Source organism: Mytilus californianus, unplaced genomic scaffold, assembly GCF_021869535.1.
Source record: "Mytilus californianus isolate M0D057914Y unplaced genomic scaffold, xbMytCali1.0.p SCAF_3, whole genome shotgun sequence".
NCBI classification, from domain to species: Eukaryota; Metazoa; Mollusca; class Bivalvia; order Mytilida; family Mytilidae; genus Mytilus; species Mytilus californianus.
The window spans coordinates 80,089,458-80,114,663 of NW_026262679.1; the positions used below are offsets into that span (position 1 = coordinate 80,089,458).

Consider the following 25,206-nt stretch of genomic DNA (forward strand, 5'->3'; position numbering starts at 1 on the left):
ATTGAAGATTACAGCAGATCTTTTTTGGACTATTTAGTTTATTTACAACAAACTTAAATTCAGGCGATTTTTTAGCCTTTCATATGGTACAGATATTTGTCCTTGTTGTTGATATTATGTACATTATTTTCTTCCATCGAAGTTGAATGTTCTGCTATAGTTGGATAATCGGGGAGAGGAGAACAACAAAGAAAAAACTTTTCGTGTGACCAATATAAACATTCCATATGGGATCTATGGGTGTTGTTTCTGATTGGTTTTTTTTCTGAGTGGCATTATTCAACCAACAGCTGTAGTTACCTTAGCTAGCTTCCTGTAGTTGCGAGCAAACTATTGACTCTGCTTTCCAAATCATGTGCCGGAAATATATCTTATCATACCTTCTTGAGCACCTTAGATCACTATTGCCTAGTTTTTAGTTTGTTATGTATTGATTTCTGAATTGGTTTGTCTTTTCGTCACCTTTCGGTTTTTATCATAGCGCTGTCAACTTCCTTTCGATATATGAGTTCTGAATGTCCACTTGGTATCTTCCACCTCTTTCTTCTCCATTATATTCAACGAGAGTTTTAAGTTTTTTTTAAACTTTAATTTTATCTATCTATTTAATGTTTGATTCATTTTATTTCCATTTAATTTACAGTGTAGTGGTTTCTAATCTCTCGTTTAAAACGATTCCCTGACGTTTTTTTGGTTTGATTGTACCTTTAAAGATTTTACTGTTTCTTTCATAGTCATGAGAAAAGGGTGTCCTTAAGTATCAATCTTAAAAATTCTTTTATTTACATTTTAACTGTTTTATCCATCATTTCCTTTTTAAAAAAATCAGCATAAATCAAACCTTTGCTCACTATTTAACATGCAATTTTTAGCATACATTTTTTTTTACCCTCACACATATTATATACAGTCAAACATCTGAAGTGACATATTGTATTTAACATTGAAGATTACAAAAATATCTTCCATCATCTTGTTTTCTTCTTCAGGCAGATCAGTGCAAATCATTAACAAAACCACCACAAGATAAATAAAAATGACTTAAGAATGTTTCTCTATTGTGAATTTGTGAGCTTGTGTGTTCTTTCTAAATGTCCTGGATAGGTGTCTTGTAGATAACCAAAAGACTGATTTATGTTCTCCTTTCATGATTTATGAAATTTCTTCTTTTTTTTTTATTGTATTGAATGACGCTTTTTTGTTGTTTCCTGATTCTAATTATCCATGTATTTCCCATGTATTTCCCAAACGACTGTGCCACTCCTGTCCTAAAGAAGACAATTTTGGCTTTTTATGTAGTCAATCATTTAATGCACAGAGGATTTTATTTCATTCAGAGTACACATTCATATTCTAAATTACACCTATTAACCACTAAGTCTGTCAATTATTTTCCTAGGTATTCTCAATAAAGGTTTATGGAGACATAAGACTACACCAACTCTTTAATCAACACATTATCAGAGTCCACGGTGCATTAAGTACATTCTTTGCAGATCTCAATGCATGCGAAAAGTGCATTTTTTACTTTTCTTGACATAACAGTGTTAATATGGGTGGCTTAGTAGGGACTGACATAATTTGATGTTGCAACTATGTATTATACAGCTCAACAATAGACACCTATACAACAATTTACTATCATATCTTTAATCTTTTCCTGAATGATAACAGTTCATGAGCGTGTAAGACTGAACACTCTATTGAGAAGTTAATCATCTAGAATCGATAATATTTAAAATCAGATCAACTTTCCATGCTTCATTATAATTTCATTTTTCTGCACGCAATGATCTGGAATGTCATTTTAACAACATTCAACTCATCAAAAATAAAACACATTGTTCATTACATTTTTTAATCATTATTGAACGATATTGCTGTAAACATCTTCAGTTCATTCATAAACCTTGATATTAAAGCAACAGTTTTTATGTATTTGTTGATTAACTGTTCTTTGAGATATGCATTGTGAAAATTTTACTATGTTTTCTTCAATATACTAAAATCAAATACGAGACCCCTGATATAATCGTTACAAAAGAATAACAAATATATCGAACTCCAAGGTAAATTAAAAAGGGGAATGTCCACAAAAACTAACGAAATCAAACGATAGACTCTTTCAACCAACAGAACGACTGAAAAACAACTGTCGTATTTAACTCTAATAATGGACATTTACTGTTTAATAAGGCTTGCAGATCTGTATCCAAAGGAAGGTGAGTTCTTCAGAGCACTGATACAGAATATAGAGAAGTGATTTGGTGAAATCCTTCAATTTGACAACATAAACTCTTCAATTTGATTACATGAAACCCAGTATATCAAATTGTAATCTGTGATTGAACTAATATAAGGGTCCTTTGTATACGTATCATGATAGATTTATTTTTTTATTCGATGTTTTTATTCTGGGTGAGTTATAGATTAAGGTCCCTAAACACAGTTTCTTTAAAGATCTCCATATTTAGCCGACATTGACTATATATTGATAGAAAACAGGAGATCACGAAACAATTTTCAAATTATTAGCTTTTTAATGGCTAGTTGCAAAAACAGAAAATTTCGGTTTTATCATAGAAACAAACGACTTAAAACATAAACAACAAATTATTTAAGTAAATGTTTAAACAAATGCAGCGAATATATATACTCCTTGCTTTAAACTTTTTTCGTGCCAGAACGTCTTTTGAATTCGACTTGATGACACTTAAGCTTCAACTTAGTTAGTTTCATCCCACAAGTGGTTATGTTCTATCATGATTGGACACTTTAGTGGATTTTAAGGTCAACATTACGATGGTAGTTCACCACGACATGGTTAGTATCTGCCAGATGTCACTAGACATATTTTCTAAAAGGCGACATGTTTTTGTGGTTTTAATATTTTCTGGTTGTGACCACTGTAATTTTTAGCACTTACCGCATAAGGATGATTTATGCTTTTACAACCTTTTTAAAATTATGGAAGTTTGTAGGGAAGTCTGATTGCCTCTTTTCGATGTCTCGTTGTTCCCCGTGATTATTGATTTGTTTTGATGAATCTGGATTCATATACATTTAAATGCTTACTGTGCTGACGTTCCTGGTCTCAACCTGTTCGGAGTGCATGAAATTCCGATACTTTTTCAGCTCTGTGTTTTTCTGTTTATACCTGGACTTATAATGTTTTAATTGAACACATTGGTTTTAATACCTTTTTCCGTTCGGTCTCGCTCCTTTTTGGATAATGCTAATTCCTCATTTTGTGTTTGCTACTTTGATTCATCTTCTTAATCAATTAATGAGATTTGAGTATTGATAAACTACTGTTGCCTTACTTAAGCTGCCAAGAGATTGTGCACAGACATAAATCATTCTTCTAAAGGGAAATAACATGACAAAAACATGTTTTTTGGCCTTATATCTGAAAATACGTGTATTCATAATGATCAATCAAATAACAAACTGCAAAAATCTTTGTTTGATACATATATTAGAAACTAAGGGTTCAACTCATTCAGGCAAAGTTGACCTTAGATGGAATTGGCTATTTTTAGGTCCTTTTTTTGGTAATATAGCTATTCAACTGTTTCGGTTCTTATACATCCTTGGCTTTCAAATATTCGGCTTTGAGCGTTCCTGATGAAGGTAAATGCAGAAAAGAATTTCGGCCGCACAAAATTTATAACGTGCTGTTTTCATTTTTTAAAAAGTAATTTTAATTGGACCAATGTTTTTTTTTTTGTATATCAAACTGGTATTAAACAGTAAAGTCCTTTTATGCGTCATCATTAGTAGTCATCTTTTATGTATCGGTAGGTTTAAAAAAAAATACATGTCTTTTTTTGGACTTGTGTTGGCAGATCAGTTTAATGAAGACCGTATAATGACCTCAAAAGTCTTTTTAGTGTAGTTCTTTATTCCTTATTGACTTATACATACCCAACATATCCTTTTTATCGTTTTCAGATGTTCGAAAGACATCAGTAATAATATATTAGAACTAGTTTTAAAGGACTGCAAAAATGACCTGATTATGTGAAATTATCATTAATATCTAGATATATGCACCTCTCAACAAAAAATATTTTGCCACAATATGTCTTTTACAAAAATACAGATTTGTCAAATATCTTATAGGGTTAGGCAGTTGGTCATGTTTGATTTTATCATAACATATCTGTAAAATTATCTTTTGTCAAATAGTTCTGTTACGCCATGTTTATGACTTCTTTAACATTATACTTATTTCCGACAAAAACAAGTCACGTATACAAGTATGCATTAAAACATTTCACTTAACATGCTTAACATGTTGTATATACAAATATTCCTGGAGTTCCTCGTATAAATATAAAAGTTCAGTAGCTATGTTCACAAAACAAATACGATTCCTCGTAAGTCATTTACAATTCAGTACGTAGCGATAAATTTGTGTCGTAAGGTTTGTTAAACGATTACCCCCGAACGTTGCTAAATATCATACAAAATTTAAAACAACGGTTAAAGTGATTGGCATATTTATTTTCCTTCGTTCTAAAAATCATGATCTTGTTTACAATATTTTTAATACAAGGTGGGTTAAATGTTCAAAGAACATTTTAAACTAATTTCTATTGTGCAGGTAATAGCATTTAAAATAAGATTAAGATTAACTTAATGCACCTAATGATTGTACTCACTGACCACATAATAAAACACGTATTAGTATTGTATCTTTCCTTAATATTTTACAAGTAAGTAAACGGCACGAAAAATAAAAAGTGTAACAGGATTATGATTATTTTTCTCTGACTGTTTAAATATTGCAATACAAAGGAGGTATGACAAGGTTGTTAATATTGACCTCTGCTTATAATTGTTTGATGGGAAAAAGAAACTTAACTTAGATTAGATAATACCCTCCATATGTAATTAAAAATATACATGGAACGAAATGAAATTTGATATAAGAGTTTGTTTCTTTTTTTTATGGTTTATCAATTCCTTTCACATGAATCTACTCTTTTGTCAAATATTAGTTTTGACACTTACGTTAAGTTGTTGGCGAAAAACTTGGCCGCATATTATGTAATTCCCTATTTAGTGTTGTAATAGATGCCGTAAATATGCTTTACATAGACTTATTGCGTTTTGAGAGTATATTGGTTGATCTCCTTTAAAGAAAAATTAAATACAACATATCACATTTACAAGATTCATATTAGTCAATACAATCTGACATAAAAGAAAATAGTTAAAAATAGCCTATAAGAAAATATGAAATTATCTCAATTTGTCTGATTAAATTTCAATTTTGTGGATATTTTCTCTGTCAGTCCTACTGATTTATACTGAAATTCTGTCTTCAGATCTTACTGAATAAAACTGAAATGCTGTCTTCAGAGCTCACTGAATTAAACTGAAATGCTGTCTTCAGATCTTACTGAATTAAACTAAAATGCTGTCTTCAGATCTTACAAGATTATACTGAAACTCTGTATACAGATTTTACTGATGTCTTTATATATATAAAATTCTTTCATATAGTCTTGATTTATTCTATGGAAAATTCTGTATTGTAGTATTAATGAATTCCATAGAGATTTAATGAATTCACTCTCACAGTCCTAATTGATTCTATGGAAATTCTCTATTGTAGTATAAATGAGGTTCCCTAGAGATTCTGTCTTATAGTATTAATATGATTCCATAGAGATTTTGTCCTGTAGTATTAATGGTATTTCAAAGAGTTTCTGTCTTGTAGTATATATGGATTCTCTCTCATAATGCAAATTGATTCTACGGAGATTCTGTCTTGTAGTGTTAGTGGATTCTATGAAGATTGTGTCTTGTAGTATTAAGTGGATTCTATGGAAATTGCGTTGTGTAGTATGAAAGGATTCCATGGAGATTGTGTCTCGTAGTATGAATGGATTATATGGAGAGTGTGTCTTGTAGTATAAATGAATTCTATGGAGATTGTGTCACGTAGTATTAATGGATTCCATGGAGATTGTGCCTTGTAGTATGAATGAATTCTATAGAGATTGTGTCTCGTAGTTCAAATTATTGCATGTTCTTAATAACTTTTATGGAAGTTATCTTTTGTAGTCTTACTAGAAACTGGAGTTTTTGCCTACTTGTATTCTATTGAGATTTAGTTTTGTAGAATTTGTGCATTGTATGAAGATATTGGCTTGTGGTATTAAAGGATTCTAAGGAGAACGTGTATTGCTTTATTACTGAATTATTTGGAGATTGTGTCTACTATTAATGAATACATGGAGATTGTTTTATAGTATTGATAGATTCAGGGAATTTTTGTCTCGTAGTATTAATTGATTGCATAAAAATTCTGTCCTATAGTATCCATGGTTTCTATTGAGATTTAATCTTGCAGTCTTAATGGATATTCTGCCTGATGACTTTAATGTAAATTTTCTCGTGCAGACTGACTTTTTAGATATTATGTCTAGTAGTCTGAATGGATTCTATTGAGGTTCTGTTTTGAAGTATTTATGGATTCATGACTATTCTGTATTTTGTATGGAGATTCTATCTTATAGTATTAAAATTTTCTTTTGAGATTCTCTCTTGTAGTATCAATAGAGTCTTTTTAGATTCTGTCTTACAGTTTGACTGGATTATACCAAATTCTAAATGCAAATACAGCTTAGTGGATTCTGCATGGATTATGTCTATTAGTATTCATTACATATGGTCTTACTGCATTTTTTTTTTTAGATTATTCCATTTGGTCTTACTGCATTCTTTTGATAGTATCACATATGGTCTTACTGCATTCTTTTGAGATAATCCCATATGCTTTTACTGCATTCTTTTGAGATTGTCCCATGTGGTTTAACTGCATTTTATAGTGGCAATTATCTCTTTTGATCTTACTGATGTCCATGGTGATTCTCCCATGTAGTCTTAATGCATTCTGGGGAGATTCTTCCATCTAGTCTTATTACATTCTTTGGAGATTCTCCCATGTGGTCTTTCTGTACCTTATAATAGAGATTATCTCTTTTGATCTTACTGTTGTTCATGGTGATTCTCCAATGCGAGCTGACCTCAATCTTTGGAGATTCTCTCGTGGGGTCTTACTGTATTCTTTAAAGATTTTCCATTGTGGTCTTCCTGGATCTTTCGGAGATTCTCCCGTGTAGTTTAACTGGATTTTATAATGGAGATTATGTCTTTTGATTTTACTGCATTTCATGAAGATTTTTTCGTGTGGTCTTACTACACACTTTGTAGATTCTCCCATGTGTTCTTACTGAATTTTAAAATGGAGATTGTCCATTTTGGTTTATTCTGCATTCTAACAATATGCTCTCTCGGAGTTGAAATGAATATGGAAAAAGTTCTTACTGGAATCTGTGAAGAATCTGTCTTTAAGTCTTACAGGAATCGATTGCGTTTCTCTCTTGTATTATAAATGAATTCATGGAGATACTGTAATGTAGTATATTGTATTTTATGCAGATTTTATTGTGTTGTTAATATGCTGTTTCATTGTCACAACACATATCTTCTTTTATTCACAGTATATTCATATATGCTATGCCATATTTAATTCAATTTCACTTAACAGACGTTTTATTCTTGTACTATACAACAGACAGTGTAATTGCAGTTATGAACATATATATGACACAAATATTGCACTAATTAGGTACGATGCCAACTTCACTGCAGACGACTATTGTTTCTTGATTAACCTTCGTCATGTGCGCTTGTGGCCAAAAGTAAAAGAAGCCAAATACTATTTTATTCATAGACCTCCTTGTCCGCAAATGAATTATCATTACCATACTTCCCTTTTAATTGCACATGATCAACGCTTGAAAATAATAATGACAGATAATCCAATTATGGGCGTAAACCAGTGCGTTTCAAAAGATTAAAGTATCCATTGTCTCTGGTCCATCTAATGTGGAATCATAAACGGAAAAGATCAATTTCTCAAAAGGAAACAAAAGCAAAATTTTAAAATTATAGCTAACAATTATAGAGACAAAAATGATAAGAAGGGCTTTTCGTGCGTTTAATATTTTCATGTTTAACTGTATATCAAGTATCTTAAAGATACAATCTAAAATTATTTTGTTGGGTCGTTAGAGGTTTATTTGATCGTGTTAGTTTTGAATGTCTACACAATTTTATATTCTATAAAGATTAAAGTAATTCGGTGTATTAGCCATGCGTTAATCCTCCTTAGAATAGAACGAAGCTTGTAAAGGCTTAGTCTGTAAAATAGAACTCGAGGTGTATAATTATGCAAATAATTGTATAGTAACTTCTCTAGTGCAACCTTTTTCTTCTGCATTGAGCCTTTTTAGTTTTTTTTTTTGTAATATGATATTAGAAAAGACAAAGTGATTTTTTCTGGTGAAATAAAATTTCCATTGGATAAGGAATGTACCAAAAGTTATCATTAAATCATAAATCTTTTCCTCTCTTGGGATTTGATGGCTGGTATTTTCAAAATTAAGAGGTAAGTCACTTAATGCCATGCATGATTTTTTTGTTAATTTCAAGATTTACCAATTTTTACATGAAAAAAAACTGACGCTTGGAGGATAATTTAGATTGATACAAGGGATAAGTTCTTCCAGATGTCTACACTGACCAAAGTTGCTATTTATTTAACTGGAGAAAATAAAATGAAAAAAATAAACTTGAAATTGTGAAACTGCATTAAATACCTTAAAAGATTTTATACAGTTGTGAGCTTCTTTTTCATAATGAATATACATGTAAGTGTTATGAAATGAATACTTATTTGACAATGCTTCTGGTTCAGAAAAAAATATTTGGTTTTTCTTATAATTCATCTAGTTTAATTACAAATGTTTGCACTTCCTCACTTAATAAAATTTTCTATTGTACATTTAATATAGAATGAGAAAAAATGTAACAATATGAGATGTAAAAATCTGGTATCATATCTAGTAAGAATAAAACGAGATATGGAATAAATAGGTCAAGGAGAAAGTAACGCAAAAAAGGAGAAAGTTACGCAAAAAAATCAAAGACATCTTAAATTATTAACTTCCAAAAGAGTTAAAGGTGAAAAATCCGACCAAAAACATGCACAATCAATATACTCAACTGTACAATTTATGTATAATTAATTTATAAATCAGACAGCATTTTTTCTTTATTGGTTTAATGCTCACTCTGTCATTCTAGCAGCCATGAAATAAAAACATTATATAAATAACAAGTTTTCTTTTTGGAATGAAATCATCCCTAATACATTCCAAATAGGTCAACTTACCATGATATGTTCTGTATTTTTTGTTAATTTCACAGACTATTACGTTATCAGCAAGTGTCAAATCACACGCACTGGGACGACTTGTTCTGAATCTTAAATTAACATGACGGGTGTTGTATGTGGAACAGGATCTGCTTTCCCTTCCGGAGCACATGAGATCTCCCCCGTTTAGACGTGGGGTTCGTGTTTGCAGTCTTTAGTTTTCTATGTTGTGTTTTGTATACTGTTGTTTGTCTTTCGATTTTTGTCATGGCATTGTTAGTTTGTTTTCGACTTATGAGCTTGAATATCCATTTAGTATCTTTCGTCTCTCTTTGTACTAACACCATGCAACTATTGTCGAAATTACATATGTTTAAAAATGGTCAGTAGATAATGAAACCAACCTTTGGCAAACGAACATGTTACTTTCAGCATTTCATTATATTTCAATCTTGAAAATGTACATTATTGTACAGTTTCAATCAAAACAAAAACTTGATGATTTGATAATGTAATCAAAAGTAGACAGATTAGATAAATTAAATTGACAAATATTCGGTTGAACTTGTATCAATCATATAAGTTGTGAATTCTAGTGATAGTATCGTAAGTTAGGTTAAGCTTATATTTTCATCTCTATTTTACACCCTCATATAATAAAAGTATCAAATTCTGGCAGCTCTTTCCTACTACAATATAAGGAAATTAGTTTCACTTCTTCATCGGACATATAATGCTATCAAAATTATCTTTTTTTTTAATTGTCTTCTTATATCATACATCTTACTATCGGGTTCATGTCGGACGAAAAGCACAATTATTTTCGTATAGATTGAAAGAAAACACAGAATGAAAGCCAAGGAGTGTTGCCTAAAAACTCTTTTTTGAAATTATCCTCTACCAAATAATTAAAGAAAATTCGGTAGCTTTATAATACAAAATATGAAGATCGAACTTTGAATTTACATGATTTTAGTGTAAAAACTACAGATTCTAATATTTATTTTTGAAATCTGCAACACTGATTTTGTGTTCTTTCAAAGCGATGCTCTCTAGGTTGAAACATAGAGCTTAGCATGAGATGATGTCTGACTCCACGTATCAATGCTGTTAAACAAAAATATCTGTACTTGCAATATAAAGTATTTACATTGTTTAAAAGACAAAGGATATACAAAGGTCTATTTGCTATTTTGAATCAGATAGGAAGTTTTTATTTTCATAAGGTTAAACTTTCAGATCTTGTCTCTTTGTGCCAATGCCGTACCTAACACCGTCGTAAAAAGATTGAACATTCAACTAATTGCTCTGATAATTTACAAATGTATCTGTCCATATAACCTGTGAGATATGTTAAATGCAGGATTATGTTTGCCAAAGACAACATAATAAGAAATCTGATATAGCAATTTAATTTGGTAATTGTTATGTAAAACTGAAAACGGAAACTTTTTTTCGACATGCATGTTTTTGAAAGCGAAAAGTCTCCCTGAATATGGGCGTGTCTTTGTATGTGCATCAATGAATTTCCTTTTAAACTTTATACAAAATTAATGACTTTTTAAAGTAATATGAATAATACACTTTCGTAAGAAGATTTAAAATTAGCCGACAGAAACTTGGGGAAGAGATTGAACATATTTCTAAAATTAGCGCCAAAGTCAAACTAATTACAATCAGGCGCGTAGCTCCCTATACGCCAACACGCAGTTGCGTGCACATCGGCATGCTGAAAAAAAATATTTACGATTTTCAGCATTCTATGTTAGAGTTTATAAAACGTAAAACATTTCTATTTTTAAAATTCGGGTTTAGCTAGCCTAACCTATTTGTCATCATTAAACGATAGTCGTTCGTCCAACCGTCTGTGAACTTAAAACGCATTTTATTACAAGTATGAATACACTGATGGCATTTTTACTTTAATGATGTCCATTTGTCCTAACGGCATTTTTCTTATTATACCCCCGCCGTACGGCGACGGGGCCTTTAAGCTTTACCCATGTATGTCAATACACCCATTCGAAATTGGTTTCCGCTCTCTTACTTTAGTTTGCATCCACCAAATTTTACGAAACTTATACACAATGCTTATCAATACAAAACACAGATCAAGTTCGAATTTGGGTACCGTCACTTTTGTCATTCAAGAATTATACTCCTTTTTAACCGAAAAAAAAAATGCGGAAATCGGTTTCCGTTCTTTAACTTCAGCAGTCTGTGCCAAACTGTTTGAGAGTTTGTCTGACTGAAAATGAAATTTGACCTTTTCTACTATATATATATTTTCAACTAAAAAATCTAAAAATTTCTGTCTGACCAAATGAATTTTTGTCTGACATTTTGTCGGTCAGACTGAGTTTGGGATACACTGCTTCAGTTTGCCTCAACCAAATGTTTTGAAACTTATACACATGCTAAGTACCGACAAACACAGGTCAAGTTCGATTTGCAGCCAGATCCAATATATGGTTTTCGAGTTAGGCCAGCAGGGGCGTCCGTGTCCTTCAGACACATTCTTCTTTTATTTTTGGTCTTTAATTTCATGGATTTAGTATCATAAAAAGTATGATTCGCATCAATCGGGAGGTCGCTCGATGGCGAACACGCAGGTGTAAAACACCTCGCGATCAGATGCCAACTTTGCTGTGTGAGACACTCGATGCGGTAAGCCCATTGGTGTATCCTTCTGTAGATACTATTTTGAGTATTATGTTGACAATGCCGGTAACAAGTGTTATAGCGGACGAGATCGTTTGAGTGTACTACGTCGGTTGAAAACATATGTACGATCAACTATGAATAACGAAAGGTTATCATCCTTAGCATTAATGCATATTTATCGGGATTTCAGTGTGAATATTGACAAAGTAATGGAGAAGTTCGTTTCTGCTAAGACCCGAAGAGCAGATTTTGGACAATTTTGAGTAAATTCTGTCTCACAAAAATGTGTTGCTTATGTATTCAATTTACCATGATTTACCCTATTCAAAAGAATTCCGAATAGTTTTGGATTCATGAATTGTCTATAAGTCCTATGTAGCACCTCTTTTAACCCTCCGAAAACCGAAAAAAAATATCATTTTCTGCATAAAATGGTCCAAACAAATTTTTCACCTCGCTCCGCTCGGCGGTAGATAAGCATGCACATCAATTTAGCTACGCCCCTGACAATCCTTTATTTACCCGCCATAATCGGGGCCATATATGTCAATAGCATTCAGTCTAATAGAATACTTTTTGGAGCTGTTTATGTCAATGGTACTCAGTCAAAGTAGGATACTTACTGTGCTCGTAGAAAATTAACTTTGAGATGACACCTACTGGTTTTCCATTTCTATTTTGCAATAAAGGGACCATCTTCCTGGATCTCTAGGTGTCATTATCATTTCATCATTACATGAAATAGAAGGTTGAATTTTTAAGCTAATCTTTAATTTCAATGTTAGTCTTATAATGTTGCCATTTTTAATAACTAGTTAATTAAGAAAAGATTTCTTTCTAGATAATGAAAATGAAAGAAAAAATTTAATAGATTCCATCGTATTAAAGAAATTATCTTTTACAAAGAAAACACGAATGGTTATTATTGCATGTTGTGTAATGACTCGAGCTTCATTAATGTTATTTGTAAATGTATCTATTAAATAACCTTGAAATTTAGTTAATTAGGATAGATCACCTTGAAAAAAAACGAGCAATGAAATATATTCAATTTTAAGTTTTACGGACGTCAGAAATACAATTACGCGCACTCTAAATATTATAAATCCACAAAGTGCTTGCGCAAGCTCTGATTGTTTTGTCTAATGATTTAGAAGGCTTGCAATCTTACACAGTAATATCGTCCAACAGCATATGAAATTTAAGGTTGACTTTTCAAGCTAATTTATAACTTCAATGTTAATAATATAATGATACCATTTTTAATACTATGTTAAGAAAAGATTTTTTTTTAAAAAAGACTTTGTAAAAAAATTGTTTTTTATTAAAGAAATTGCACTTTACACTGAAAAAATTATTGTTAATTATCGCATGTTTTTGTGTTATAACTCATTGAATCGAACAGCAATAATGCACAATTTGTAAATATATCTATTAAATTACCCTGAAAATTACTTAATTAGGATAGATCAATTTCAAAAAATTGTATGAATTCCAAAACTAATATTCCTTCATTTTTTATTTATTACGTATGTGTTATAAATCGGAACAGTTCTTAATGATGCAAGTATCATTTTTTTATCATTTCATATATCTTAAGTCACTTTTTGGGGCATAGCTTAAAGCCGAAAACGACACCCCAACTTCTTGGGATCAGTGATCTTACTAGACTACAATTACTCCTGTTGTAATTATAAATAGTTTCACTTTCGATGTTTTTTTTATACAAATGAAAACAGGGAAACGATGTATAAGTGTCACGATATTTGTTTTTTGTATTGGAAATGCAAAAATAGTACAAATTATGTCCATTAAAATATTTGAAAGATTTATGAAAGTTAATATATAATAATAACATTCAATAAAGCAGCACTTTAAGTTGCATTTAAACACTTGAAAGGGATTTCTTGGTCTATAGACTAAAAGATGTAATAATTGATATAATATTCAATAGCTCCAGGTGTTTTCTTTAGGAGATCTGTCTGGTGTTCGAGTTACTCTTGCCGTGAACGAAGCTTTAACATTATGGGATCGAACCAACGAAATGTTTGATTCCATGTTATATATATCCAAAATATATATGTTTAAGCTTAGAAGTATGCGCCATTTAAAGTTAGTTTATGAAAAAATGTCACAGTATTTAGAAAAATAATATAAAATAAATACAGTCTTACCGCCACGCAATGTCAATATCTTCAATTCAATAGTGAAATGTTATATTTTGTAATTATCTTGAGTTAATGGTAGTTATTTTTTATCCAAATATCCACCTTATTCTATCTATATACAGCTGTTTTAAATTTGTGAACTCAGATAAGTAGACTTGTTCTTCACTACTTTTGCAATTCCAAGTGATTGCTCTCATGATACTTCATCCTTTTTGGTTTTGTAAATTCTAAATATTTTACAAAAACTAAAGTTGCAATGTTAACTCTAATTGAGTTAAGCCATTTCAATTGATATTTTATAGTGTGTCTTTCTAGGTTGTGATGTTACACTATTGTTTCAGGTAGGGTGAAGGTTGACGCCTATTAAAACGTTTAAACCCGCTGCATTTGTTTGCATCTGTCCTGTCAAGAACCTGATGTTCAGTGGTTGTCGTTTGTTGATGTGGTTCATAAGTGGTTCTCGTTTCTCGTTTTTTATATTGATTAGATCGTTGGTTTTCCTGTTTGAATGGTTTTACACTAGTCATTTTTGGGGCCCTTTATAGCTTGCTATTCGGTGTGAACCAAGGCTCCGTGTTGAAGGTTGTACTTTGACCTATAATGGTTTACTCTTACAAATTGTGACTTGGATGGAGAGTTGTCTCATTGGCACTCATACCACATCTTCTTATATCTATCTAGGCAGGAAAAGTTTATTTTAGAAGGAATTGACCCTCTTTTTGTCTTTCACAACTCTTTTGTTGCTCTGAGCGTTCATTTTATACATCAGAGTAGTTTGTTCATCCTATAAATTCATATTCCTGTGTAAGCTTTCCGTTATATTTGATAACCGGTTTTTTTTTACATATATAATTTACTTAATTTAGCTTTCAAAGAACAACGAAAGAGTTAACCCTTCTCAGCACAAAATGTTTACTAATACAAAAGAAAAAAGAAAACTGATTTTTTTTTTTTTTTTTTTTTTTTTTTTTTTTTTTTATAAAAATGTGTCCATAAACAAGACAAGGAAGATGGACAAATCATCGTGAACTTTGACCTTTGTTCATAATCAGACTAAAATTCTACTTAGATATGTAACATACACAGATACTATTTATATTAGTTACATTCGGTAGTACGTAAAGCAAGGACGCATATTTAGATTTAATATCTTGATATTAAAGTTTTGTATTAATTTCGGTTATTTTAAATATTTTCATTTTGTATTTGCAATATTTAAGATTGTATCTGCTTTAACTTTATACATTTAAAAATGCCAAATCTGTAATGTGCTACTTAAAATCTCTGAAATTTAAACATTGAATGAAAAGGTATCATAATAATATTTTCTATGGTCAGATGTATTAATATAATCCGTTCTTGGGACATCATTAAAACAAGGAGAATAAATGTTTGTCGAAGGTCTATAACGAGTGCTTCAAGTGTCCTCAATGTAAAGAAAAAAGTTTTTAAACAAAAACCTATACTTTCGTTCTTTTGTGGACATAGCTGATATTTATATAGTTTAATGAAATGAAGAAAAATTCGTAACACAATATTACATATTTCTCACGATTTGGATATTTTGAATTTATTATTCTATTTACATTCCAAAATAAAGTATAAACATATCCAATGTGCCGAATTTGGACTTATTCGACCTCAGAAAAAACTTAGACTTTTTTATATAGAGAAAGGCAGATACTATGACCTGGAATAACATATCATTCTTTTGTTTTAATCAAGGTAAGCAAAATAAACCATTTTTTTTCAGGACTTATTTAATTGGCCTCAGTTGTTCTGAAAATGCTATACACGTCTCTGTAACAATCTACCCAAGTCGAAATTTGAAATACAAGCAATATCAAACTAGAAAACAAATATGGATATACCTAAGCATTATATACTTTATTATTCTTATAATGTATAATTATATAGTTTATGTGTTACATGTCATCCTGGGGCCATGATTTGGTAAAATAAATATTCTATTCTATTCTATTCTATTCTATTCTATAATAAAATACATAAACAGAGCAGCCTCTATCTGTTTATAAAAGTTAAAAATGTTTTCTTTTTTCGTTTGGATGAGTGCGATGTTATTCTGTTGATAAACAAGTAAGACAAAAATATCGAACTCAAAAGTAAATTCCAAAAAAGGGAAGCCCATGAAAACTGGCAAAATGATATGTTATAAACCAACGGAATATATAAACTTAGTTCAGTTCATGAGTGGTGTTGATACATTTTGGTGTTCTAAACAGTATATGAACATGCATAAATGGTCACCTCTACAGTTCATCATTTAGTAACAAAATTTAATCATCTTTAGCAACTTTCAAGACGAAAAACAGGAAAAAAAAATGTTCTCTAGATAGATAAGTTATGAATCGTCTGTTGGTCTACTAAACATAAAATTTATAATAGTTAAATTGTTGGAAAACTGATAAACAATCAGAAAATTACAGCGCAATATTGTTAAGCTATTTGAATACTGTATTTATGAAAAATGACAATTTTAATCTAAAATCAATCTATCAGTTTATGTCGACGGACTATAAGGGTGGTATTATGTCCTTCATAAATAAATTGCTGATGGTAACTACAAATACAGAAAAATGATAGTCAAGTACCGTACAAAGTCACACGAAAATTGTAATAATTTTTGTCACTTAAGTGTCCGAAGTATAGATATATTCTTTACTTCCTCTTGTACAGATATGTGTAATAGGTGTTAGTATAATTATAGCATCAAAATATTCATAAATGATTAATGTTTTTCGAACGAAAATTTTCAATTATCTTCAGTAAAGATTAAAATTGAATTTTGGTCACCCCTCTCATATTCTCCTGTTTGGATTTGAACAATAAGAGAGAGAGAGAGAGAGAGAGAGAGAGAGAGAGAGAGAGAGAGAGAGACATACACAAGAGTGTGTTTCAGTCCTAAAGCCGATATGAACATAGACATGATATATTATGTGATTGTCTTCTTGGTTCAATATAGTTGAAAACTATTTGCATATATTTTTTTTTTTAATTTTTCTTTTTTTTTGTGTAATTAAAATACTTTTTTCAAGGATAAATGGTATATCTTATACTTATTACATTAATAAGTTTAAAACTAATGAGGTCAGTGCTACCACGTAATATATATAACCTTTAAAATAAGGTTTTGGTCCACTTCTTATTCTGTTCAAAGAGTTTCTCTAGAACTTAAAACTATGTGATGTTTTTTTTTAATGATATGAAGATATTAGGGTGGATTTTCCGTGATTATGTCCAATTCATTCTTAATATTATCAATTTAATTTAATGCAGTTTAAAATTACAATTCTTTTGAATCATTTATATCAAGCTTTTATGATGCAGGCCACAAAACGACGTCTCTTTGAACTGCAAGTTTTATTTAATTTAATTTTACTTTTGTTTTTTGTTTTGTATCTGATTTCTTTTCTTGCTTTTTTTGTTTTGTTTGATTTTTTTTTCATCTGTATATTTTTTTTCATTATAAGTAGACGAAACAATGAATTTACACAACAATAAAGGGAAAACATTTAGGATTCACCATAAATCAATTGTCTATCCTATATGTCAACTTGACAAAAAAAGGACAAATCTTCTCTAACCATCATCACTTCTTTTGATTGCGATCAGTCGAATGTACCAAATGAAGTTTTACTTTGTTTTCTGCATCTTTCTAAATCACCCAGAAAAGTGGGGTTGCAGTGAGGGGCAATCTTGACACGTGGTACGAGTACCAAAAAAAAAATCAAGACGAAAGTGTAAATTATCTTTTAATTTTAAATTTCTTCATATAGATTTTACTGGAACAGATTCCTGAAAAAAGACAAAAGGATTTACTCTAAAGACTAGGCTCGCAAAAAAGGAAACAATTTTTTTATATAACGGTCAAGAAAATTGTATACAGATCTGTATATATATAATATATATACATATTAAATGACTAAATAATAGCCAACGATAAATCTTACGGGACTATGGATCATATAATTATGATACAGTACACTACAAAATATTGTATTTAACAAGTCTAAAAGGGTACAACATCACCAAAAAATAATAATGAAATGAACATATGTTAAATATTTCGGATAACAGATATCCTTCATCAGTATGATCACGATGTAAAATGGATCATATCAATTTAGTCTTATTATAAATCTATAACAATCTTGAAATTTATACAATAAAATAGTCAAAACTGAACATCATAAAAAAAAAAATGACAATGCTTTCAATGACAAAGGTTTTATTACTATAAACCTAATAAATTACTCTTTCGTGTCAACCTCTGAAAGTTTAACTATGCACAAATAACTTTCCGAATGCTCTTTTGTATGCATAATGATTTTTAAATGATAAACCCCTGGCACACGTGGATACTTAAATTTTAAAAATCTGAGTTAGATGACTTAACATTCAATTTGATCTAATTGAATAATTTAGATCAATTTAATTACAATTTTTGTTTCATTTTCTTATTTGGAAAGTAAAACGATAGTTGATTGAAGGTCAAAAGGTTGTAGGACCAATTATGTCTTAAATCACACATAAATACATATGTAATTCAATCATACGTGCTTCAATAACTGAATTTGTGATTACCAAAGTAAAAGTTCTGACATTTTTGATGTTTTCATTTCTGTTTAAACTTTACAATTTAGTTTGATCTAATGTTCTTAAAAAGTTTCAGTTTCTTTAAAACTTTAATTGTGTAAATGAATAAACATTCAAATTCAAACAGATACGTGACAAAAAAAAAGAGAAGATCGTCTCTCATTTCTTTTATCTTCTGTCAAATATCACGTGACGTATGAATCCAATTACTTTGCGCACGACAAGTGTTATTAGAGTAATTTCCATCCGGTTCGCTTGAACCAACATGAACCAAAAGGGTTTGGAGGCCAAACTCCTAAATGCTTTGGAGCACAAAGAGGGTTGAAACTGATTGAGAAAGGCCATTTTGACCTGGAAGGGATGAAGTTTAAGCGTTGGTACAATTGAATGAATTTAAAGCTAAAAAAAAATCAGAATCCAAACATATCCATTAATCTTGACTTACAACTAGAAATTGACAATGAGGTACGATTAAGAACTAAATTTAACGACACATCATATTATTTCATCTTTCCTATTGTGAACTCTCCGTTTCTATGTAGCAAAAATTGAGTAACGCCTTTGTGTGGAGTTTATATCTCCCAGCTGATAAGATATTCTGGAGATTGAGTTTTTCTATCACGATTTTCTAGATAGATTGTGTACTTATCAGGAAGCTTATGAATCAAGGTTTCCTAGTAGTAAAGATGAATTTATCCCTTCGAAAGTCGTATGGACGCGGTCATAATTGGTTTGACCGATAAGGAGTATCTATGTCACAGAAGACCATTGATATGTTCAAATTGTCATAGTCAAAATCCCGTTCTATTTTCTTCGTTTTCGATAATTCCGTCATCGAATAAGACTTGTCACCGAATTCATACTTGTCACGAGAAACGCGATAGGTGCCACATGTAGAACAAGATCTGCTTACCCTTCAGGAGCACCTGAGATGACCCCGTATTTTTGGCGGGGATCATGGTGCTCAGTCTTAAGCTATCTATGTAGTGTTTTGTAGACAGTTGTTTGTCTGTTTGTCATTCTCGTTTTTTGCCATGGTATTGTCGGTTAATCTTCGAATTATTATTACATTCTTTTTGGTATCGTCTACCTCTGTTTTAGGTTTGAAAAACATTTTTTAGGGTAATGAAAAAAATCCAACATGTAGGTTTTAAAATAACAATTTATCATTTAACAACCGTCAACAAATTGAGATAGATTGCAAATGTCAAAATGCACTTTTAATTATGAAATATTGCAAAGTTGTATGTTAAAATTTAATGTTTATTTCAATTGCTTGTAGGTTGCAAATGTCCGTCACGCCAACAGTACCAAACATAGTGTGCTTAATTTGTGTCTTAACTCTAAAATTCATCTCATCAGGTAAGAATATTTTTTAATGAAATCTATATCAAACAAAGTACAAACTTAAAAAATTGGATACACTAGTATTTTATATTTGCTTTGTTAATATGTACATTGTTCACATAACAGAAAAGACAGAGGAAAAAGGGGTCAATTCGCTCCATATTAAACTAGTGGTGAGAGTAGGAATTTCTCTGTACTAAGTACAAGTATTAATTGATGTAGCCGAAGGTCAGTGGTTCTCTCCAGCCACTCCGGCTTCCTGCACACACAAAAAAACAAACCGCCAAGAAATAGCCCATAATGCTAAAGGGGGCGTTAAACACCAATCAATCAATCAATCAATAATTGGTGTGAATTAGACATAACTGCACATAAAAAACAAAAATTAAAACAACAAAAATACCGAACTCCAAGGAAAATTCAAACCGGAAAGTCCCTTATCAAATGGCAAAATCAAAAGCTCAAACACATCAAACGAATGGAAAACAACTGTCATATTCCTGACTTGGCAAAGGCATTTCCTTGTGTAGAAAATGGTGGATTAAACGGCCTGGTTTTATAGCTAGCTAAACCTCTCACTTGTTGACTGTCGCATACAATTTAATTATATTGACAACAATGTGTGAACAAAACAAACAGACATAATAGGAAAAATGTCAAAAATAGGGGTACAGCAGTCAACATTGTGCTATAATCCTAATCAGAGACATATATACATATGTGTATATATGTCTCTGTCCTAATCACTATAAATTTCACAATGTACAAAGTAAATATGAAGAATTAGAGATGACGGTTTTCGCTATTGAGACAATTCTAATATCAAACAACAAGCGAATAAAAAAGACAACTGAAAGTCAAATGTCACAGTTTGCAAAAGTAGGATAACATTGATACTATTCAATTTACGGTCTTGACACAATCATCATGTATGAACACTTTAAAAGCACTTTAGATTTAAAAATTACATTATAAACTAGACAAATCACAAGTGGTTAACCAAACAGTAAACAAAAACCGCAAAAACTTAAATTTACACATCACAACATATAGTTTTCATACACATGCATATCTCCGTGTAACAGATATTTTTTCTTCTGCTTTTTATCATATTTGATTTCGTGATTTAAAATCCTTCTTGACTCATGTAGTAGATCATAGTTAAACATACCGTTTTAGATGCATTCGATGAACGTTTCTAGGTTAATCTCATCGTAAATAATCAGAGCGAAATTGAGACAGCCAAGAGGGATACTATATTGGGAAATGTTCAACAAAAAAGAACGTTGAAAATCACAGCCCAACTATCAAATGTCAACATCTCATGAGGGAGGTATATCTGTAGTTTTTTTTTTTTTTTTCTGTAAAATTTCCAGAATAACCGAGTTAGAGGTTGACATGTGATAAAGATGTTTACATGCGTGTTGTTGTAGACCGTTTGCTGACACCATAAGGTCTTTTGGTTTTATTGTATTGTCAAGTTACTGTCTCGTTGACACATGCTTCGTATCACCTTAAGCTGATACCTGGTTTTATTGGTTTTGTGAGGTCTTGAATTTGGATATTTACCCTTTTTTTCATTTTTTTCTGAAGGGGGGGGGGGGGGGGGGGTCTTTGATTCTTTGTACTTTGGGTAAGAATTTCTGGGCTATCTTTTATCAGAAACGCTCAGTCTAAAGATGGGGCAACACATGATGGGTTAATACAGGAAAGCTTTATTACCAAAAGGGGACTGAACAGAACATCCACACTATTGGTGGTCAATTTTGCCTACTTTGGAGGTTGGAACACTAGGTTTTTTTTTTATAAAATTGCATGCTAAAATTTCAATATCGATTTCGATGTAAACTACAACAACATTTTCAGGCGAGGCGATGGTTCAAAGCAGGGCACTCGCCGGTGGTTAATTCATGTCATATCTTAATGTTTTGTTTTATTTTAAGACTTTTGTTTGATGACATATTTTTGATAGATTTTATTTCATATACTAGGTTTCAATTCATTTTTGACCCAGGGCGGTTTAGCGCTTGAAATATCGTATAGACGCATGTTGAAGACTAGTATGGTATCATTTTTTTTATCAGATGTTAAACAGATTGAATATCTTCAATTGTGATCGGAATTTTACTATAAGCTATGATTTCAAAGTGCGCTATATTATATTTCTTTCTTTTTTAAGTTTCAAGTCAGTGTTCTGGTTCAGCTTTAACATTAACAGCAACAGATGATCTGACAACAGTGACCTCTGATGGATATAGTTCCGGTTCATATGCCAAGTAAGTTCAAGTCTTAGATGAATATATAAAAGTTTATTCTGATTTTCAACGAGGTAAAGCTCATGCAATAAATTATAAGTTTTGTATCACTTAAATAGGTAATACATAAGCCTATTGAATAATATTCCGTATTGTACAACTCCGGGATAAAACATTAACTACCTCAAAACGATGCATGAGAAACGAAGAACTTTCCAGAAACACGCGTAGTGAAAACTAAAATCTGTATCATTTACATAAAAATTATATCTATATTTCGGTCATCGAAGTTATTTACATAGTGTTATCAAATTATTTGTCAATATAAAGAAATTAAACAGGTATTTTGTTTTAATGCAGCACGTGGATCAGAGCAGACGATACCTATCTCGGTTAACCGGGTATTTTCCTTCATCGACAATGCCATTATACAAACTATTAAGGGTTTTTTTTTTAAGATTTGAAGCCAAATTACGAAAATAAAATAATGCGCTGTTTTTTTTTTTTTATTGTTTTTTTTTTATTTCAGTGACTTATCATGTTCGTGGTTAATAGACAGTGGAAGTTCATCAGAAACTGTTATCATCTTCATCACCCATTATGACATCGACGCATCCGATACAATTGATATTTACGACGGTATGTTTGGATCTGTAAATATTTTGTTCAAGCATTAAAGAGTATAAAGCAGTTTGTAATTTAAGAATTTGTAGCACTGATAGTTACATGAATAACAGAAAATGGATCTAACCTATATTAAACGACAACTTAACAATACAAATGTAAACGAAGCAAATATTTTAAATGAAAAATGCACGAAACAAACAAAAAGTCAAAAAGAAACTTAACAATGTTGCAAAATTTTCAAGCAGTTAAGATCGAAACTTGATAGAACATTTGCTGTTAAATATAACATTATCAAAAGCATTATGGTTTATCTGTCGATGAAATTGTTGATACTTTGATAACAAAATGTAGTGTTAGTTACGTATTCGTATATAACATGTATAATTCCTGTTGTCTCTTTGAAAGTTTTCCATTAAAAAAAAAACTTGGTCAAGGTCACTTATTGTGAGGTTGTTTTTGTAATTGGTAAAAGAAAAGGTGGGAAATCATGATTTAAACAGAGAAAAATGGTCTTCAAAAAATCTCACAGACTAATTGCATTGCTCTTTCATTATAAAATCTGTGTAATTATAAAAAAAAATTTTAGGAGTCAAATTAGAAATCGTACACGCCTCCTTTGTTGCAGATGTATCTTTAAGGTCTTTGCATGTTCTCCACAAAACCCAATCAATCTATGTTTTGCCATTTGTCCATATCAAGCCTCTTTTTCGTTTTTTTCTGAAAGTTTTTTCAGTCTGCTATTCGGTTCATCTTTTCTCACCGCTTTCACCATGTGCTTGGGTTTTTATTTTATTTTTAATTGATCATTATGCCTTACTTCAACTCTAATTGATACATCCCCATCAAAGTCTATCCGAAGATGATATTCTATGCCATCGAAACTCCGTCAAGGTTCCTTTGACTGTTGTCACTGTCAAAAACCTTGATGAAATTTTGTTCGCAAAGATAGTTTTGATAATGACAACAGGACTGGGTTGCTCAAATCTATGGCTAAATTTAGACTTTTGTATACTCATTGCAGAAGAGCTTTATTTGTTATCAGTTATAAAATCATAATCATTATCAGAGCGTTAAGTCAATACGAGGTTACGTTAATTAATTACTTTTTGTGATTAGAACATTCAATTCAATTATGAATAGAATGTTAATTAATCATTCTGTATACCTAGAGGTCTTCACAATGAAATAGATTCACAAACAAAGACGGGGTATTTAGTCCGTCCGATATTTTGTTGACTTCAGTCCACACCCTTAACTAAATTAGACTTACAAATAATTATGAATTGTATTCTTAGTCGTAATCCTTTAAGTGTAAAAGAAGAATTGTATAGATAAAAAGATATATCGGGCAATATAGCAACTTAAAAACACATGCTCCAGTAAAATACTCTTATAAAAAGTTCAGCATACTACTTGTTAAGAACAAGTGCTCGCATTTCATATTATACTCTGAACATTTCTGAGTCTCGTCAACATTTGCATGATATAAACTGGGATCAAATATCGGATCTTGATATAAATTCTAAATATAACAGAACGGTACACATACAAACAACGATAGCCATGAAGGAGACTTCTGACTTGGAGCATAAAAAAATAAGGTCTAATTAACTAGTATTGTGCATATTCAGATGTCCCACTTTTGTCTCAGTCTGTGGAAGGTCAAATAAAACAGTGAAATTGTACGTAAAAGTCCAACTAAAATAACACGTTATTCAATAATATCGATATTGTAGACGACAAAACACAGGAACATGTTTTATCAATAAAGGTAAGAAAGTCTCATTGTGAGTCATTTATTGCACAATTGATAGAAACAGTAATACACTTGAAAATGAATTTGTATTTTAGGATTTTCTACAAGCAATTCATCACTCAAGTCTGGTCTTACTGGTACCGGAAACGATAAAGAGTTTTTGACGACGGGTCAGTACGCGCTTGTTGTATTAACCACTGACTCATCCGGACAAGCACAAGGATTTTCTTTGCAATATCTGAAAGCCGCAGACTTGTGTAAGTATAAACAATGCTGCAATAAGATATGAAGGATTTGATCATAAATACATGTATCAACAGAGGCTAGAGGACAAATGATGTTTTGGGAAATGACAGTAATTAACTTTCTGACAAATAAAAACGATAAAATATGTTCCACTCGTTCAGATAGGAATACAACGAATATAACTTATAGGAAAGACCATTGATATGATTCTATAAACTGAATGAAACATCAATGTGTTTACATCTTTTTTTGCTTTCTTTTCTTTGTTCATAAACGCAAAGTTGTATT

General features: G+C 31.0%; 1 protein-coding gene across 3 annotated transcripts in view; it reads left to right on the forward strand.

Annotated features, from left to right (window-relative positions):
* LOC127735162 (deleted in malignant brain tumors 1 protein-like) overlaps positions 1–25,206 on the forward strand; it is a 43,145-nt gene that overhangs the window by 11,334 nt on the left and 6,605 nt on the right. Inside the window, exons 1-5 of one of the 3 annotated variants that reach the window (XM_052245264.1) lie at positions 8,180–8,470; positions 19,970–20,049; positions 22,214–22,310; positions 22,819–22,928; positions 24,768–24,929. In XM_052245264.1, the coding sequence (XP_052101224.1) occupies positions 8,445–8,470; positions 19,970–20,049; positions 22,214–22,310; positions 22,819–22,928; positions 24,768–24,929 (475 nt within the window). In that variant the 5' untranslated portion in view covers positions 8,180–8,444. Of the gene's footprint in view, positions 1–8,179; positions 8,471–15,662; positions 15,796–19,969; positions 20,050–22,213; positions 22,311–22,818; positions 22,929–24,767; positions 24,930–25,206 lie in introns of those variants that run through there. The other 2 variants (XM_052245266.1, XM_052245265.1) reach the window with 2 other exon arrangements.